The 20,272-nt window shown below is 34.7% G+C and overlaps 1 protein-coding gene across 3 annotated transcripts; it reads right to left on the bottom strand.

Annotated features, from left to right (window-relative positions):
* Window positions 1–990: 990 nt before the first annotated feature.
* LOC126722483 (uncharacterized) lies at window positions 991–18,317 on the bottom strand. Of its 3 annotated transcripts, XM_050425641.1 has the most exons (16): window positions 18,125–18,317; window positions 16,855–17,364; window positions 16,306–16,543; window positions 15,168–15,445; window positions 9,527–9,694; window positions 8,594–9,370; window positions 8,372–8,466; window positions 5,678–5,740; window positions 5,465–5,553; window positions 5,291–5,356; window positions 3,698–4,372; window positions 3,351–3,425; window positions 3,079–3,149; window positions 2,920–2,977; window positions 2,117–2,384; window positions 991–1,863 (listed from the first exon to the last, which is right to left on the bottom strand). In XM_050425641.1, the coding sequence occupies exons 2-16, from the start codon at window positions 17,271–17,273 to the stop codon at window positions 1,181–1,183; spliced, it is 4,023 nt and encodes a 1,340-aa protein (XP_050281598.1). In that variant the 5' UTR covers window positions 17,274–17,364; window positions 18,125–18,317; the 3' UTR covers window positions 991–1,180. The 3 variants fall into 3 exon arrangements, with proteins under 3 accessions (XP_050281598.1, XP_050281599.1, XP_050281600.1); XM_050425642.1 differs by lacking the exon at window positions 5,291–5,356; XM_050425643.1 differs by lacking the exon at window positions 16,855–17,364 and having other exon boundaries at window positions 18,125–18,315.
* Between the last annotated feature and the right edge of the window lie 1,955 nt (window positions 18,318–20,272).

Raw genomic sequence — 20,272 nt, 5'->3', positions numbered from 1 at the left:
TATTTCCTACACCAATCTCTATTCCTGATCAATGAGGACGAATTTGATCATAACAGCTCCTGAACATGAATTTAAATACTCCAAACAGATGCATGACTGACTTCATACTTGAAAGTTGCCACCCAAATGACACTCTCCAGATATTTTCCAGTTCAAAGCATTAGAATCATTCCAAAATATGAAAAAATAACAAACCATAAGAGATTCTAAAGACAACTTTTCGGAGCTACAAATTTCAGTTTATAAAGGGAACCGTACAATGAAACAAATATGAGGCTTCCAATATTTATGTGGCACAAGGATGGGTCCCCAAGAATGATCTGTTCAACACTAAAAGGCAAATTTTAGCAATCCTCCCACCAATGCAGCTCAATTGTTTAAAAAAATTATTCAGACTGTCAAGACATTCAGAACAAAATGCTGGGGACATGAATACCAGCTAGAATATAATCTAAGGATTACAGAAACATTGTTACTATTTTTCATCACACAAAATATATATATATATATATATATAAATAAAATAAAATAAAAAACTAAGCATAAACCTAAAATTTCCCCTAAGGCAGCAATTACCAGCTATTGAGCCTAAGAAGTTTTAACCTGCTATAGAAGTGGAGCAAAAAACTAGTAACAATATTTTACAGCTTAATCCTAGTAACAGTGAACAAAATTCTACAACATGCTCAATTGCAATTTAGTTTTGAAGACAACAGTTGTTAGACAGTTCATCTACCAAAGAAAACAAATATGTAACACAATAATAAACTTGTGGGTGCATATCTAAAATCAAGTGCCACATGAAGGCCTACAACATTATCCAAATTTTAGGGGCCAGAACTTTTCACTTGCACACATATTCCAACAAGTACTATAAAACAGAAGTGATACAATCAAGAAGCCGCAAAGTTTATTGAACAAGATAAACAGAAAAAGGCACTTAAAGGTAAATGTAAGTTGTAAAAAAAGTGAGATATTATCTGGATCAAATAAACAGTAAAGATATATTTTCTCTTTTTCATTGATTACTTCTTTCAAAAAGTATACAAAAAGAATGGGGTAATTACAAGTGCCAATAGCTGGAGGCATAAATTATATTGGCAGGTTGTCCCCCAGCAACAGCACCATCATTCTTATCTAAATAGTTGAAAAATCCATGGGAATATACAGTATACTGTCTTCATGGAATCATAATCAAATCTGAGAGGTCATCCATAGGTATGTCAAGGCCCTCTGTATCATGGTCTTGAAGATTGTCATCATCAATGTTCAACCAAGAACTTATATCTTGAGGCCCACCTAGTTCCATAGGGTCTAATTCAGGCAACTGCAAGTTGGCAAAATCTAGTGGTTCCTTGATCTCTTTAGATGAATCCTGAGGAGTTTCACCACAGGAAATCAGTCCTGTGTCTCCTTTTGCATTACTACCATTGGCATTCACTTCAGGATGAGTTGTTTCTGTAACCTTGTTAACAGATCCATTTCCTGAAGTTGAAAGCTGAGCTATCTTCTGCTTGGGCTTTGTTTTTGTTTTACGTTCACCCTTAAAGTTACCCGGTGATGTACGGCTGGCTTTGGTAACAGAACTTCTGCCTAATGTATCTTTGTCCCTTTCTCTCTCACTTCTCTTTCCCTTTGTTCCACCAACTTGTGTATTACTAAGAGTCGATAAGGCTCTTGAGGAAGCACTGCCACCAACATCATCAAGCAGCACTTCCTTCTTCTTCCCTCGGTTAAATATGGGCCCAGTTTTGGCAAACTCATGGTCGGATGGGTACGTAAGATTTCCAAAAACATCAAATGAACCGCTGCCAGTTTTATCACTAAAAATATCATGCCGCTCAGCCCTACTGAGGAAGGAGCCTGTAAGAACAGAAAACCCATTTTATAAAGTAAAACTAAGCTAGTGTAAGAAACTTGTTAAAGTAAAAAACTGAAAAACTTGGGAGTTGTTTGGAACAAAAGTCCAACATTATGAGCGGTTTATGTCTATATAAATAGTCCCTAACCATACACCTCCACTATTCAATTCCTAGCAATATAGGATGACCACTGTACTGGACAAATTACCAAAAGTACATATTCCCTGAAAATCAGAAAAATAAAGATTACAAACCTGATTTCCCAGGCTCTGGTTGAGAGCTTTTAGTTTCAAGGGGCAAATTTATAGCAACTGTAGAGCCATTGGAATTCATAGATTCTGCAGCATTGCCAAAAGGAGGTGCAGCAAAAATGACATCTCGAAGTGGAGGCTCAGCAAAACAGCTTTTTCCTGTATCTTCGAATTGCCGACATCTAGAGAGGGTCCTCTTCATAAAAGCTGAGGCAACTTGTTTTGAAACCCTTGTGACCCCACCTTTTGATGCACTACTTCCTTTAGTGGCCTGTCAATATTAGTCAAAGGTGAATGATAAATACAGTAAAGCATATCATGTATAATTAAAACAATTTTTCAAAAGCCAAACTCTGAGGCACTTTTAATTGAAAAATATAACTTACAGTCAAGTAATTATTAGAACACTAGGTCTTCGAACATGAAGCTTAAATATAAAATATACTCCCCCGGCCCCACACTATGCCGAAACAGAAATAAAATATAAGACAATAAAATTCCTTTTAAATATCAACACTTTTAGGGGGAAAAAAAAAGGGTTAATGTTGGAGAGATAAAATGCATAGTTTTGAAGATCTTGAGAGAACAGTCTTGCAGTTGAGTTGCTGTTATTGAATACTCTTTAAATTTAAAAGATACTCCTAACTCCCCCACCCCACTCTAATATCTTTCATTCTTTCTATTATCTTTCTGCCCTTGCACACACAACCTACATCCATTTTGCCCCTTGAGGTGTCATTATGATTCATATTATTATTTATCATAAAGTAAATAAGTAACTTCCAATTTGGAGGGGGGGAAGTTACCAGCTGCTTCCTGTAAGCCAATTCAACAAGCTTGTCCATCGCAACCTGCTCAGGGGCCCTGCAATATGAAATTTCAACAGAATTCAAGGAAATGATTTAATGATTGATGTTCATACAGAACAAACTCTAAAAACACATTTCATTTACTGAAAATCCTACCACTCTTCCATTTCCTTTCCTTCCTCAATTGCCTTAATAATTTTGTTCAAGTGCACCTTATTTTTATCAACCTGCAGAATCAGTTATAAATAGACGGCAACAACCAAAAAAAAGTGCTTAGTAACACACGACCAGAAACACTTCCATAAAAATCTAAACAAAATTCAAAGAATACAATGGATCAAATTAAACTGTACTTCAAATTTCTGCTTGAGAGAATAAAATTTGGAATATTAGAAACATCCAAAAATAGTAGCACTCAGAAACATAACCTGTTGGCGAAGTTCCTTCTGTAATTCAACAATATCTTGATTAATTTGTTCATCATCTCCATCTGCCAGATCAGGCTGTGACAAGACACCCAAGGGAAGGGGGGGGGGGGGGGGGAGGTGGAAAATATGATCAACTTGTTTAAAGAAAAAAAAATTGGCAAACATGTGCATGCATGCACTCATGGTTAGAGAGAGAGAGAGACAGAGAGAGAGAGATTGATTGATTTATTGATTCCACACTTCTTTAAAACTAGAGAAAAGAAAGAAGGATCGTAAAGGAATTAAGTGACAAAACCGTTCCAGATGACTGGCAACACACTCATGGCTAATGTAAATATATTACTCACCACTGTCTCTGGATATAGGCCAACACTCTGCAGCTCCAACAGGAGTTTGTCCTCTAGACACATTTCATCATATCGGCAGTCAACAGGGAAAATGCCAGAAGCATTTTTATCTTCAGTTAGTGGCTCATCAACACCATATTCAGAAAACAGGGGGAACATCTCAATACTTGAATGCAGAAAACCATTATCTCCTTGGAACAGATTGCCATTAGATAACTTATTGTGGATGCTAGTGCCCCTGGTGCAGTTAGTGCTCCCATTACAAGAAAATCTGTTGACAGCACATTGTCTCTGAGTTTGAAGACTCAACATGGACTCAGATTCAGATTCAGTCTTGGCCCTGTTTGTATGATCACCGTCAATATGGAGACTTGTATCATTAGGAGAATCATTTCTACTATATTGGTAAGACATATCTCTTTCTCCATTGTTTTCTTCAAATTCTTCAGTTTCTTCTTCCTCAATAAGAGCTGACAACACCCTTTGGTACAATGGGGTAACTTTTGTCATTCTTTCTGAATCAAATTTTCCAACAGTACCAATTTCCTGATATCCATCATTCACACTACCAGTCTTGATAAGCCCATTTGACACATTTTGTTCTTGCAAACTTCTCTGCCTTTCTCCAGAATCAAGAGCTTGGGACGAAAAGTTCTTTCCATGTTCTGGTGCACCCTGAGAAAATGGGATAGCTTTAGAACTACTATGTTCAAGAACCACAAGAACTTTAAAAAATAAAGAATTGCTTGTTCTCCAAATGTGTTTTTCTTTCATATTTTGTCAATCAATGACACCAAGACGAGATGTCCAACACTTATTGAACAGAGATGAGAATGCTGAGGCAAAATAAGATGTCCATATAGGTACAATTATAAGAGACCGCCAATTGAAATGGAGAATATATTCAATTGGACCAAAGGAGCAACAATTATGGTGGAAATTAGCAAGGATAGATCAGTAATATGGAATTTATTCATGCTTTTAAATATCAGAGAGAATGTTTGTCAGCAGAACATAATAGTAATCAAAAACCATGAGATGATTTCATTGACGTTACATACCATGAAGACCAAACCATTGTGCTTTTATATAGCACTTCATTTTCAGGACAAGTGAGATTAGTGGACATCATTACAAGGCAAGGATTAACTCAATAATGTCATAAGTTAAGCTTTAGACTACCATCACCCCTTAGGCAACAATCTTTTTCAACCAACAATTTCTACTGATAGATTTTGAAATAGTTTGTGCAACAGTCTCTTAAGAATGGGATTTGGCCTGTGAAATTCCCAGGAGAACAAAAAAAAGGGAAAAGTTTATTTCCAGCAGCAGAAATCCGAACAGGCTTTTGTTATTGCAAAGGTATGTACCCGGATGTCTCTTTTTTTCACAAGTAACAGAAAATTTATTAGAAAGAGGTAAGCTGGGTCTCATGTTATATGCTTGTAAAAGGACATCAAATGATGCATGTTGCTATTTTAATGCAAAGCCAGGCCAAGAGAGAGAGAGAGCTTTTATCATGCTGGGCAAGAATGTGTCCTTAACTATCAGAAGATACATTCAAACAAGCAATTATCTGCTCATAGACATTACCAAAACATTGTTGCCATGACCAAGAATCTGAAACAATCTTTCATGATTTTCCTCTGTTAGTTTCAGCTGGACCAAATAAGAACGCAGACAACAAAAAGTAGATATGAGAGAATGCTTGAAACTAACTGAAAGTATGATTAAAAAATCTTTCTAGCTCAACTTTCTAGTTACCACCTGCTGCTTCAAATAGGATGCATCTTCTAAGCTAACAGAAGCAAAAATTGGTTCCATCTGCTTCCAGAATGGACTTGAACAGGCCAGATCTGTAAGTAAGAAACATTTTTATTTTTTTATGAAAAATGCCCAAACATGAGGAGAAATGCATTTATGTACATATGTCAATTTTCGAAAAAAAAAAAATCAAAGATATTGAGTTTAAAAACATACAGCGGGCAGTAGAAGCAAAATCGGCAGCTGCTAAGAGTTCTTCACGATCATTATCTGATTCACCTGGAAATCATAAACAACAGAATATCATATCAACAAGAAATCAGCTGACTTATATCTTATTTAAACTTTTAAATGTGTATCTGACAACTATTTCTTTGAAAAGAATAATAGGAATTATGTAATAGAAAGAAGAAAATGCAATTTTCATAGAAATATATATATCAGAAATGAAGTCTAATGTGCAAAGAGACAAATATAGATGCATATGTAAACAAAAATGAATTTCAAACTTTCAATAGCTTCTTTAGTCATAATTATTAAAACCAGACCAAACCAGTGGTTTGATGGACAAAACTGTGAACCAGAAAAAAACTTAAGTAATTGGGAGTTTCTGATGTAGGAAAGCAGCAGCAATGGGCCTTATGGATATTTACTTGAAAGCTTTCAGTGACTTCAGAAAAGACCATGGAATTGGGTCCAGAGGCTAAAAGATTGATCCAGGCATTAAAAAATTGAATATTTGATAGGTTTTAAATAGCTAGAAGCAAGAATATGGTGGGAGGATATTCTCTGGCGGCTGTGGCAAGGGAGAGTGTCTGGACTAATTGTAAACCCAGATGTCACTGGTTCGACTCCTAGCTAAGGCATTTCATGATTTACCCGATGCCTGCTCAATGGGATTGTGTAGGCATCCAAGATTTGACCCTTGGGGGTGGTCCCACTGGCCCATACCTTGAGGGGATTCCTCATCATAAAAAAAGGAATTTCTCTGACAGCAGTGTATTCTGGGTTTCAAGGAGAGATAGGGCTACGATAATATGGTAGGAAGGAATATAAGTTGGCTTGAGGTCTATTAATGGTATAAGAGAAGGCTATTGTTTAAGCCTTTGGTATAAGAGAAGGCTATTGTTTAAGCCTTAAAGGTATATGGTTGCTCAAAATTGAACAGATGTAAGTGCCTAGATAGGTGTGCAACAGTCACACCAAGGAAAGAATTCAAGGGTTGGAATTAGGATTTAGGGTTCAATTATGTGGAAAAGCCGAAAGTGTTACTTTAATGCTAAAATTTGGTGGATTGAAATCACAAGAGCAACCTGGTAATGCAAAGTAAACAGTAAACAAATCTAGTAGGAACCTCATGTGTAAGAGTAGAGGTTCTACCATGTGGCACATTTTTTTAAAATTCTTCCACCTCATCTTTTGATCAATGCCATGTCTCACTCTTCCTTGAAAAGAAAATAGTTACTATTCATTCAACCTTCCACATAAGCAAAGGTTTTAATGAATTATTTATTTATTTTCAATAATGCAAAATGATATTTCCAATGTATTTCAATTTTGGTAAATTTTTTGCACAACCACTTAGCAGGATGTATATTGATATCTTTCATAGAAAAAAATCCAAAAATATTAATGGCATTGTGCAGCATAAATGGCTTGCCAACTTGTAAATGCCAAGTATGTAAACTAATGTGTTGGCTAATCAATCTTCAAATTAAAAGTCCACTATATGTATCCCAAGTTCCCAACCAATAATTTTGTTCAACGCATTTTATTTCAAGCTGCAATAGCCAAATGTTTTTCCACGTGACACATTCCTTGAGAAAGATATAGAATACTCTTTTTTTGGATAAGTAGAAATAGAATACTCTTTAATAGCCTTCCAACTCATGAAAACTTATAAACATTTCTTTAAATATTTTTAGTATTCTTTTCAATTCAGCAAAAAAGCTTTTATGACAAAATATTAATTTATTATCATTTGTAATGAGGTGCATGCATTCATTTTTAAGTATTAATTCTTTTTAGGAAGTGCAATAATTATTAATATATAAAAAGGGTCTTTATCATTTTTTGAATTTTTTGGCTCACAACAAGCTGGGAGGGAAGATTTAAATTTGGGTTCTTCCAAGCAATGCCACTAAGACACAAGAGTTGGTAATTTATATGGTTATTTTTCAAAGATTTATATTAAAAACAACTGATTAAAAATATGGCATTCGTGTTCAGGTTTAGTTGCTTTTAAAAAAATTGAAATAAAAACCAGCAAAACATAAAAGCAAATTTAATAATACATGCTATAAAATATATAGAAAATAATTATGTGGTTAAGTTAGTCAATATAATGAATATTTGTGAATTCATTCAAACAATGTGTTCATATACTGAATTTATGATTTCCTCTCTTTTTAATAACATGTAATATAACTAATTCTCAAATATAATAGTACTCAATAAGCAATATTATCTATTACTTTTACTTATCAAACAAATATATATATATATATATATATATAAATATAATAGTACTTAATGAGTATTATACATAAACTATAAAGATAAGGTTTTACAAAATATTTTTGTGCGAACTTATAATGTGTACTTGCATGGGACTCGCCTAAGCAATCTCAAACCAAGGCTATGGTCCATCCTTTAACAACAAGGACTAGGATCCCTAACAACCTCAGCATCTCAAATTACAATGCTCCAACAAATCTAACAAAATATAACACAAGAAAAATTGTAAAGCTCTAGTCCATTCCAACAAGAAATGAAAGAAAAAGGACCCTCTAAAATTTCTGAGAATATAATAAAACAGATTAGTAGGACTATCAAAACTCAGAGGAAAAAATGGTGATTCCCTTCTGCATATATAAAATCACAAAAAGATGGAATATTTTGAGATTTTACCAGTTAAATCTGGAGAACCGCCAGTTGACATATGCCCAAGACGAGTAAAGGCCTTGCGATCCGAAAATTTCTTTACTGGAGGTCGGCCTGACTTACTGAAAAATACACATACATGGATTGAATGTAACAACTATGAAATTTAGCTTGAAGAGAGAAAAAAACTGCGGATGGGAGAGAGAGAAAGCAAAACTTTCATCCCATCTGCAGAGAATTTTAAAATACCTTCCACTTTTTTCAGAACTAGGCCTCGTACTTCTAGGTGGCTTTGTTGAAGCTGAAGTCTCCAGTTTCTCGGTTATAGGTGAATTGATAGCCCTAGAAACTGATGTGCCTCTACCACTCCTTCCTTGTCTCCGCACACCATCTCCAGTTTCTTCTTTATTCAGTGCTTTATTCTTCTTTGTAAACAATATGGGAGGAACAACATTCTGAAGAGAATTTATAGCTTTTTCATCGACTTCAAATTTTCCCAATCCTTTATCATTCAATCTACTTTCAAGATTTTCACTAGCACCAGTTTCTTCACTTTCAGATAATCTGGCTGGGGATGAAACATGTTCATGTTTCACTCTAAATTGTTTGATGCCATTCCTGGCAAGAAGCAACCCATTGGACCCAATGGAAGTTACTCTAGCACCTAAATCAGAAGGCAAGCCCCCTTCTGATGATATCTGCACTTCATCATTGCTTGACACAGGAGACACCAGATTTGTTCTTCGTGTGCGAGAGATTTTTTGCGGTCTCTGACCAACCCATTGAGCCATGGGGGGAGAGGATGACCCTGTGGGCACAGGACGCTTCCGATTGTTTGTCCCATTCACTGAATGGAATTTGCTTATGCTTGTAGGTTGTTCGCAGACTTCAGGTACCCCAGAACTGCGAGGAAGATTAGGAGATGAGCTTCCTGCCATTACAGGGCTAGATCGTGGTGCCCGTGGAGCCTTTCCCTTTGTTAACGGATAAGGACTGACTATAGAATTATCCTCACAACTATTTAACCTAAACATAGTTATGATAAATCAAACATTACAATGAGGTTAGAATCAAATGTCATAAAATAAAAAGCATTCAGAAAATTTTTTAATGCAGCTCCAACTACTAGTAGTACAAGTCAGGTACCAAGTACAAGAATGATCCTAAGGAGTGCATACATACTTATTGTTTCCCTTTGCTATAATTCGCTCCTTACTCAATGCAACTGAATCCCTTGAAAGAGAAGCTTTGTCCCATTCATTCTTGGAAATTGCACGGGCACTTGAACCAGCAGGAAGGGAAGTACCATCTAACTTGTTAATGCCGCTACTAACACTAGAGGATCCTGATCTGCAAGATTTGAAGTTTCAGACATTTTTTGTCACTTATTTCAGAATGCACAAAAACAAGACAAAATAATGCTCAAGTCCACAGGGAACAAAAAAATACACAACCCAATGACAAACAGAATTAAAACATTTCGGACACAACAAAGATGCAAACGTCTACTAATGTTTCCAATACAAGAGTAGAAGGATAAACGATTTTTATTTTTTAGTAATTTTAATGTGAAAAAATGCAGTTTATAAGAACCCATGAGGGAATAACTTAGTATATAGACAGTAAAAAAAAGGAGTCAAATGTCTAAATATAGGAAATAAATTTCAAAGACAAAAATGGAGGTCACAACAGCATAATGATAACAAGTGTTTGAGGTTTTTCTTCTTTTTTTGGAGGGGGAAGGGGGGATCAATATGGGCTTCAAAACAGTCTCTACCATCCCCTGAGAGCCCCACATCCCTGTTAGACCTTCTTTTCACATTAAGCAAATTTACATCTGTATCAGCTGAAACATATAAGTTTTTTTTTATCAGTAAAAAAGAATTTCATTAAAATCGAAAATGGGATGACCCAAGTACACAAGGAATATACTACAGGACACTCAAACAAAAAGGAAAAGTAAAACATGTCCACCATGATATAGACCATCCAAAAAACCAAAAGATCAGAATCAAAAGCAAGGGATTGCAAAGTAGCCTGCTCCATCCAAATAAACTACCACCATCTACAACTTGAACTGTATTACCAAATGTTCATTGTCTCCCAAAATGTGCAAATTCCTTCTCTCCAAACAGCCCACATCAGATATGATAGAATAGCTCTCTAGATTTTCGACTTACCCTTTTTGCCACAGAGACCAGCCAAACTGTCTGAAAGTTCTGACAGTCTTATAGGCATCACCCACTCATTAGAAGTCAGTGTATTTCTTAAATTCGCACTTGAGTAAATCTTCCTCTTGTAATAGCTACTCAAAGGTTTCCTATCTCATAAGAGCTCAAATCTTCCTTAGATAGTTGTCACACGTGGAATTCAACCATCCTAGTTGACATTCATCAGATCAGTGGGGTAAAGGGGGAAAATAGTCAATTAACTTTGCTATTTTATCTATGACTGTAACGTACAGCTAGACTAGAAGTTTTGATTATTGTAAATCTGCACATCTTTTAGAATTTTTTACATGTAATTCATTTTTTATAATACAAAAAAGAATTGGAGACAAAGACAAAAGGTATTGAATTATTTATTAAGAAACAAATATAGTTACAACACTATTTATTATTACTATCCCCAAGTCAAATTCTGACATTATTTAAGTACCAATAAGAAAAAAAAAATCATTTAAAAAAAATGCAATACAATTGCTACAAGATAGTTTCTAGCTAATAAGCAAAACAAATCCATACAAATATAAAAAAAAAAGTCAATAGTTCTTATTTATTTAAGTGATGCTGTTTTCTTGAAAAATATAATTACTTCATGTTCACAATGATGAACACAAAGTATCAAAAAGGATTACAAAGGATTAGTATAAAGGGAGTTTTGAAACTCAAAAATGGAAGTATAATGTGTAAATCCCCAAGCCCTAGACAACTCAAACAAAGTACAATCCAAAGAGGATTTCAGTTGCTCTAAAGATCTCTTGGTGTCTCGAAAGTGCAAATTTCTTTCTTTCCACACTAACCGCATCAAACATGGTGGCACCATATTCCAGATGGCCGAAGAAATCTTCCTAAACCAATTCTGCTATCCAAATAAAAGGGAAATCAATAATACAATTGGAGCTCATTGGAACATTCTTTATGGCTGGGAGATTTATGTTGTTAAAAACGCACTTAAAACTCAAAGCCCCAAGGTCTAAGTGCTTCACTTGGCCAAAGCAAAGCACATTTAATGAAGTGCACTTTAGGCACGCTTTTTTGGTGCTGTTTGAATAAGAACAAAGCACGCTTTTTTATTTTATTACTAAAAAAAAATATGAATCATTAAGTTAATTGCTTGATCTTGAAGGTTATGAAATGGACCATTGATTTATTATACACACACTATTCTTAAAATGTTGTATTACATAAGCAATTTTTTTATTTACATGTCAAAAGATATAAAAAAGGTTAATTACTATTTTTTTTTTTTTTTGGTATGTTCCTTTTAGATGTATGTTAATTGAACTATATATACCTCATTTGATGGCTATGTATTTTTATAAAGCATAAAGATTTTTTTTTTTTTTCTGATAAGTAAAATATTTTTATTGCACAAAGAATTATATAAAATGTTATGTTTAAACTTTCTATGACTAAGTTATTATTATATTATCCACTGATAATTGTTTTCAATTAACTATATAAAATTTATAAGAAATTGAAATAACTTAAGTAAAATCTAAACTTTCAAACATTATACTTTCTTTTTTTTTTGATAAGTAATAAAGATGTATATTCAAGAACACTACCTTATGCAAAAAGTCATAAGACAGAGAAAAAAATTACAGAAAGTGAAGATACTAATTACAAAAGAGAGAGCTAAGGAACATAGGGAGAAAATCACTAGAGGTGAGTCCTCAAGCCCTAGACCAGTCAAAAAGGGAGCCATTGAAAGAAGCCAATAGCTGGTCATCAGAACTTTCCATATCCTCAAACGTCCTCCAATTTCGCTCCCTCCAAAGACACCACATTAAGCACAACGGAGCTAAACTCCAAATGCTAGACGAATGCTTTCTAGGCCAATTCCACCAACCAAAAAGAGTATCCGCAACCAATCTTGGCAAGACCCATGAAATCCCAAAAGATCTAAAAACCAAACTCCACAACCGGTAAGTCTTACCACAATAAAGTAGCAAATGATCCACCGTCTCTCCATTACAACGACACATAATGCACCAGTCAACAAAATCCATTCCTCTACCCCTCAAATTGTCACCTGTAAGGATCTTATCCCATACAGCAGTCCATACAAAGAAAGAAACACGCCAAGGAGCCTTAACCTTCCAAACACCTTTCCAAGGAAAGATAATGGGCAAGGGACCTCTTAACTTATTATAAAACGATCGGATATCAAAATCTCCATTCTTCGTCAACTTCCATCGCATTGCACTTAATAGGTAAAATATAAAATTTTTGAATTTTTAGTTTTTTTATTATATGTTATGAATATATTTATCAAAGGTTATTAATTATATTTTTAAAATGTGCATTGAATGATGGGATGAATAGAGCCACGTAGTGCATAGCATAGCTACTGTTGAAAGCTCTATGTAGCATTCTTATTCTTAATGAACAATAGTAGTAATAAGTAGAATAAGTAGCTCCACTCTACGTTTTACTTCAATGTTTGCACTTTGCGCCTAGGCTCTAAGAAGCATGTGCGCTTTACTGCGCTTGACGTTTTTACCAACATTGGGAACTAGAGCCCATGACCCAATTTTTAGAGGTCTAGTATGTTGTCAGTACTACTCCAATGGAAGAGGATAGAATAATTTGGATTCCTTCTACAAGAAGAGGTTTTCAAGTTAAACCCTATCACAAAGCTTTAAATTGAGGAGTCATATCTCACTCCCTTGGATTATCTGGAGGATTAAAGAACTGTCAAGGGTAATTTTTTTTTTCATGTAGACCGCAGCAATCAGTAAGATCCTTACAACAGAATTTGCATAAGATGCGTGTGATACAAGTGATCATGGATTGGTGGTTCATGTGAAGGCAAACAGGGAATTGGTGGATCCTTTTCTTTTTCTTAAATAGAATCAGTGGATCATTTGCTTCTATGTTTCCCAATAGCTCCTACATTTTCCAGTAGCCCGAGAACTATGTTATGTTTTGTGGGGGATTACAATGGTGATGCCAAGAACCTTGAAACTTGAAAGTTATTCTCTTGTGATTAATGTGAAGCATCTAGATTAGGGGTATTCATGAATCAGGTTGGGTTGGCTTTGGGGTAATTTTTCAACTAACCCAACTTTCTCGGGTTGAGAAATCTTCAACGTGTGGTAGCTGAAAAATCAACCCAACCCAACCCAACCTATGGTAGCTCTAAAAACCAACCCAGCCCATTGATCACTGATCTAAGTGTGGCAGTGACAGCCAAGAGAGAGAGAAAGAAAAAGAGAGAGAACTAGGGGGCTGCGATGCTGCTCAACAGTCACTGATCTTAGGGTGGTTGGGGCGAGAGAGAGAGAGATCTTAAAGACTGAAAAACAGGGGCTCGTGAGTAAAACCCTATCTCCCTATCTCGGCAGTGGAGATCATGCCAGGTGAAAGCAGATCTCTTATCTCTTTTCTTTTTTGCATATATGTGTTTATGTCTTGTTGTGGCATCTCCAAGATTTGTCAGTGCCATGTCCCCTTTTTTTTTTTTTCTTTTGGGATAACGTATGGAACCTTTCTAAAGAAGAGCCCTTTGGACTCACCTCTAACTAGTAGAACCTACGGGCAACTAACCCCACCCAATGGATTTAGTTACTGAGTAATTTAGGGGTTTTCATCCCTAATAAGCTAAGTAGTTTATGCTCATGCACTAGAGTATAAAAAAATAAATAAATATTGGGACACACATGTAGCCACATCGGCGATGTGCCCATGTCCATTTTGGCGCATCCATGCTTAACATATTTCCTCATACTTTGTTCTTCACATGGAGAAAAAATGAGTGCCTAAAACAAACTTAATATAAATTTTTTTCATATATAATGTGGAACATCACCACTTCTCAAAAAAAAAAAATGTGGAACATCACCAAGGCAGGGCCCTTTGGACCCACCCCAAGGGAGTAAACAATGGATTCATGACCCCTATCTAAAACAATCCCATCCAAAAAAAATTGGGACTTAATTAACTTAGTTCAGTTTTCCCTGCATTTTGTTTTCAGATATTCTTCTTGAAAGAGTTCTTTTTCTAAGGTTGGCTATTAATCAACCTTTATTCTATTCCTGAATTACACACACCTAATGTGCCTTGAACCCAAGTCCTCACCCTCCACCTTGCAATTACAAGGGAAAGAGATGGCATTTGAGCTAGACCCTAGATGTCATTGGCAGTTGGCTATTAATCAACCATATGGAAGTTGCATAAACTAAATGCATGACTTTTCAAGCATGGTCAGGTGATTTGCAGATTTGATACTTTCTTTAATCAATTATTATCTACAAAACTATTTAACATTGATAAAAATAAATAAATAAATAAAACACCACCCAAGAATAGTTACATCACAGGTAGTGTGAAAGATTAACTATAAAACTTACACCTCCGCGGGGGGGGGGGGGGGGGGGGGGGGGGGGAATGCATACCAAAATTTTAGTTTCGTGAACATATCACACAAATTTATTTTCTGTAGTAAGTTTTCTGTCCTAGAAAATGGATAGAATCACACATAAAAATCATATCATTCTTCAAGGGATCTCCTACCATTAATAAACACGAATCAATATCTCATGAGCAAATGTAAATAAGGGCATTGTGATACCAAAAAAATAAAAATTTGTATGTACCTAAAAACTTGGACATCGGAAGATTGCAGAACAGACTCATTATTAAACTTATGATGCATAACTCTTTTCGGCTCTACATCACCATCTATAGATCTGGTAGAGACGGCGCCCATAGAGCGTTTCCTTCTCATTTTTCTGTCCCATGTTTCCCCTCCAACAGGCAGTCGGCGAATCTTTTCTTCAACAATATCAGAACCATCACCAACATCTTTAAGAATATCTCTATCTTTTCCTATGACAAGAGGCTGCCTCGAAAAGGAATTATTTCGACCTTCAGCCTAAATAATTTAGAGGGAAAAAATGAGATGTATACCAGTCAATGAGAGATTATAGATATGTTGCAATTTCAAAATGAATACAGACATTGAGTTACAGGGGAATTTTGAAGCAAATGTACCTAATTAATTAGCATTAACCAATATATATGATCTAAAAGGGTCAAACATCTCAACAGAAAATGGAAAATTTTTAAATCATCTATTATTTTGTACATTAATTTTGGACAATTTTTTTAAGTTGAGTGAAGGAAGATTCAGTGTATTTTTCATGCCATTTTTTTTTTAAATTATTGTTTCCATGTCAACCTTATGGTGTATTACACACTAATTTCTATATTGCTATGTGTTGGCCTTCTGCTTGTGACATGATCTCTCCTCTGTCATCTCTTTCCTTTGTTTTTCTAAAAGCACAACATTGCTTCCTTGTTGTCTGTTCCTCGTTTTTTAAAACAGCTAGTTGACAAGAAGAAAACTTGCACTATTCAAATAGCAAAACCAGAATGATATAAAATTTGCATGACAATACAAGAAAAGTCACACACACTCTCTATTTTTACTGCCATGTGAAGACCCTCAAGAAAATCTAAGAACTGCAAAAAGGAAAATTAATTAAGAGGATGAAGAACAGATTTAAAATATTGCTGGATAATTGGCAAGATGAAAATTTGCCCCATTCAAATAGCAAAACCAGAAAGCTCTAAAATTTGCAAGCTTTTATTGCAAAACATACAAGTCACACACGCATTCTATTTTTATTGCCAGCTGAAGACCCTCAAGAACACCTAAGAACTACGGAAGAGAAAATAAAATTTAAAGGATGAACACAAGGAACAAACGTTAAAATATTGCTAGATACAAACCCGTATTTCTGCAACTGATGAGCGAACCCGCTTATTTAGAACAACATTTTTTGGCCTGTCCTCCAGTATTTGAGCCAGGTCTGTAGGAGTTCTCTGAATCTGATTTCCCATCTTCAACAAGTTAGACCCCCCTGATCTTTCGTTTGTCATATCACTCCGTTGTTGCTTCTTTGAGTTTAAAGCTTCACAATACTTGTTCAATTTTTTTAAGGAGTCATCAAGCTTTTTTGCTCTACCCCTGACCAAAAAATGTTGAATCTTCAGCAGAGAATGTCTATTTAAATGACAAAAACATTACATCCTAGATTATCCCGATTACATCAGGGTCTATTTATAAGCAACAACAAAACACCAAGAACAAGACATACATTGGTATAAGTTTCCAAGGGCTATATAATGAAAAAGAGATTAAACTTGAATCAAACACAACTTCAAGTATCTCATTCAAAGAGGGGAAGATTAGGATTTGGTAATACGTATGGAATCATACAAATACAGGATAACCTCAAGCACAAATCTTCTGTATTTCAGAAAAATGCAAAAAGTTACCTGGCCTTGACAGAGGCATCTTGCACACTTGCTTTAAATCGTTTTAGATCCTCCATAGCCACAGGAGGGGGAGGCTTTGAGTGAGCAGCTCCAAATGAATTATCTTCCACACTACTCCCAAATGAAATCCCTAGTAGCCTTCTTAGCTCACCAGACCGAGTATATTTCTGATCCCCCATTTTAATAAAATCCAACATCAAACACTCAGATAGCGGGGGCAAATCCCCCATTGATTTAGCACTCCCCCGGGAACTAGTAACGGAACCAAAAACATGACTCTCGCCGTCCTCACGAAAGCTTCCAGACCTATCCAAACTAGCACCAGTATAACTTCCCCTCTGCCCATTTGTATAGCTCCCCCCAAAAGCAAATTCCTCCGGACTAGCTGAACACGACTCAAACCTCACATTTCCCGCCATCACTTAAAACCCAATCAAACAAACTCAATTTGAAGAAGAATTTCTCCTCAACAACTCATTCCAATAACTTTAAAAACCCTATAGCAGTGACCTAATACCCCAAAAAAAAAAAAAAGTCAGCAACTCCAAAATAAGCACTAGTATAGATTCACACTAGTGGCTGTAACTACAATACCCATGACCCAGAATTATTCTATAACCCATTGTTTACTCTTTTTTTTTTTTTACTTCAACCTAATAGCTGGCCATGCTCTATCTAATCCATAAAGTAGCACAGGAGTACAATTATTATGGGACGTAACAGTTAAAACTCACTCAATTCACTCACTCACTCCAGTTCAGTAGTTGAACAATTCACAATGTAAAGCCAAAAACACTTGAAATTTCAGTTTCCAGAAATAGAAAGTTCAACTCAGCAAAAATAAAAAACTACCGCACCAAGTCAAAGTATCCTTAACTGAAATCCAAATTTTCTTTCTTTCTCTTCCTACATTCTCTCAAAATCATCATATTAAATTAAACACAATCCAAAACCCTAAATTTTCCACACAAAAAAAGCATTTAAGGAAAAACACTCAAATTGATATAATTTAGAAAACGAAATTCAGCAGAGAAACAAAGCACCAGGGGGATTGAAGAATTCAAAAAGAAAAAACGATTACGAAATCAACGAAACGAGCTCCGTAAGCTTCGAAACCCTAACTAATGAAATTGAAAAAGAAACAAACAAACAAAAAAAAATTCTAGGGTTTTTCAGAAACGAATTCAAAAAAAATTGCACCACACACGGAAACTGAAAAATTGAAGAGCTTTGAAGCAAAATTGGAATTGAAATGCGAAGCGATACGTACCGGCATTGACGAATCGAGCTTGGAGATCGAATTCTGCAGAGAGAGAGAGAGCTGATTCTGGGTTTCGTTTTGGACTCGAGCGCTGCCGTCGCGGAGATTCTTCAGAAAGAGAGAGGAAGTTTGTGGGTCCCACAGAAATATAGGGAGAGGTGACTTTTTAGGGTGTGAGCCGTGGAGGACTGATGATTAAATCAGGGCCCTTTATCTTGTTTTGGATATCTGGATTTTGTATTTGTTGAGGTCTCACTTTCAATGTGTGGGGATTAATTGGGGACATTTTTCTTTTTGAATATACTACTCACTCACTTTTTCAATTTTCCTTCTTTCTATTTGTCCTTTTTTTTTTTTCATGAATGTGATTTTTTTTTTTCCTTTGTTGTTTCTTTTTAATTTGTTTCCTATATTTGACAAAAAATAGGTTTTGAAGACCAAATTTATAGTTGTAGGCTTGTAGCAATGAGCATATGTGATTTTGAATCGTCACTTTCTTAATAAAGAAAAGTTTACTATATTTGACAAAAGAAAGTAGATTTTTTAAAAAAAAATAAAAATAAAAATCATAGTCACAACTATGAGCATTGATGATTTGAATCATAACTTTCTTAATAAATTACAGCACATTATATCAAGCACAGCACATTATATCAAGCCAAAATGGGGATATACCCCCTTTGGCAAAAAGTTCCAGCAAAATGCCCTATTTCTAAAAACTATTTAATGATATGCTCCTATTTTGAAAATCGAATTTCAATGTAAAACTTGATTTTTAGAAAATCAAGTTATTGGCAAATTAAACTTTAAAAAAAAATGTGGAACTTGAGTTCCACTTGAAAATTTTCAAAAACCTCAAGTTCAATAAACTCGAGTTTTAAAACAGGGACATATCCCTAGATAGTTTCAGAAATTGGGCAAGATTTTGTCCCATTATATCATTGAGTTATAAGGTTCTTAAAACATAAAAATAGAGGAATTTGTATTGTATTGTTCAATGATACAAAAGTAAATAAATAAATAAATTATTTATTTATTTATTTATAGATGTATTAGAACTTAATTTGAATTGGATCTAAGGAAAATAAAACTTGGCTCCCCTTCCTCCAAAATCTTGGCCCCTCTCACAAATTAGCCCTAAAACTCCACAAATCTGCCTAAACAATCACAGTTCATAAAATCTTTAGCCCCTTTAACTTGAAATCCCAACTCAAAAGTGAATGGATTTACTAAAATTGACATTCGGTTGACTTTGGAGTTGAAGTTTATGCATGGGTCTATTTAGGTTGGGTGACACATGTTTTATGTTGTTCGGTTTAACAACTATGCCACATTTCATCAGGGGTGATTTGATGCATTTAGGGACCTAAGGTGAAAATTGATTATCTTATTTTAAATGCAAAATTACTACTAATTAACATGAACTACATATAATTTTTTTTCTTTTTTTAGAAATTTTATAGACAAAAAAAAAAAAAAATTTGACAAAATTTTTCATACTTATTGATGTGATAGATTGATAATAATAAGTAAAAAAGTGGTGTTAATGGTAGATTTAGATGGGAACTAGTAAAAGTTTGCTAACTCAACTCTTATTATTATTCTTATTTTTTTTAGAAGTGCAACATTTACAATATTTTTTACAACAAATCCTAGGTTTTAAGTTACTTTTTGTTTTCTATTTGAAAATATCACTATAATTATTTTTTTGCCCTTAATAACAGGTTGTAACAACCTACTGCTTAGTATTAGTTGTAAAAGTGTTATCAAAAATATTGTGGACGTTATATTTTTCTCTCCTTTTTATTTGCTTTTCATATGGTAAAAAAATATTATTTTATTTATTGATTATAAATAACCTTATTAGTTAAAATTTGGGGGTCTTTTTTTTACTTGAAACTTTAGGCGACCGCATCTCTTACTCAACTATTCAGTCGGCCCTGCATTTCATAAAAATAATAAATAAAAGAAAACAAAAACCACAAAAAACTAAGTCGGTCATAAATTTGTTTTTGTTGAGCAAGCAATGTCATTTCCTTGCCATAAAAAATATAGAGCTTGTTTGGTTCATATTTTTAAATATATAGAGCTTGTTTAGTTCATGTTTTTAAAATGTGTTTTCAACCTTGTGTGGGATTCACACAAAAATATTACACA

Source organism: Quercus robur, chromosome 4, assembly GCF_932294415.1.
Source record: "Quercus robur chromosome 4, dhQueRobu3.1, whole genome shotgun sequence".
NCBI classification, from domain to species: domain Eukaryota; kingdom Viridiplantae; phylum Streptophyta; class Magnoliopsida; order Fagales; family Fagaceae; genus Quercus; species Quercus robur.
Note: the sequence above shows the minus strand (reverse complement) of the source record. Positions and strands in the feature narration are given on the sequence as shown.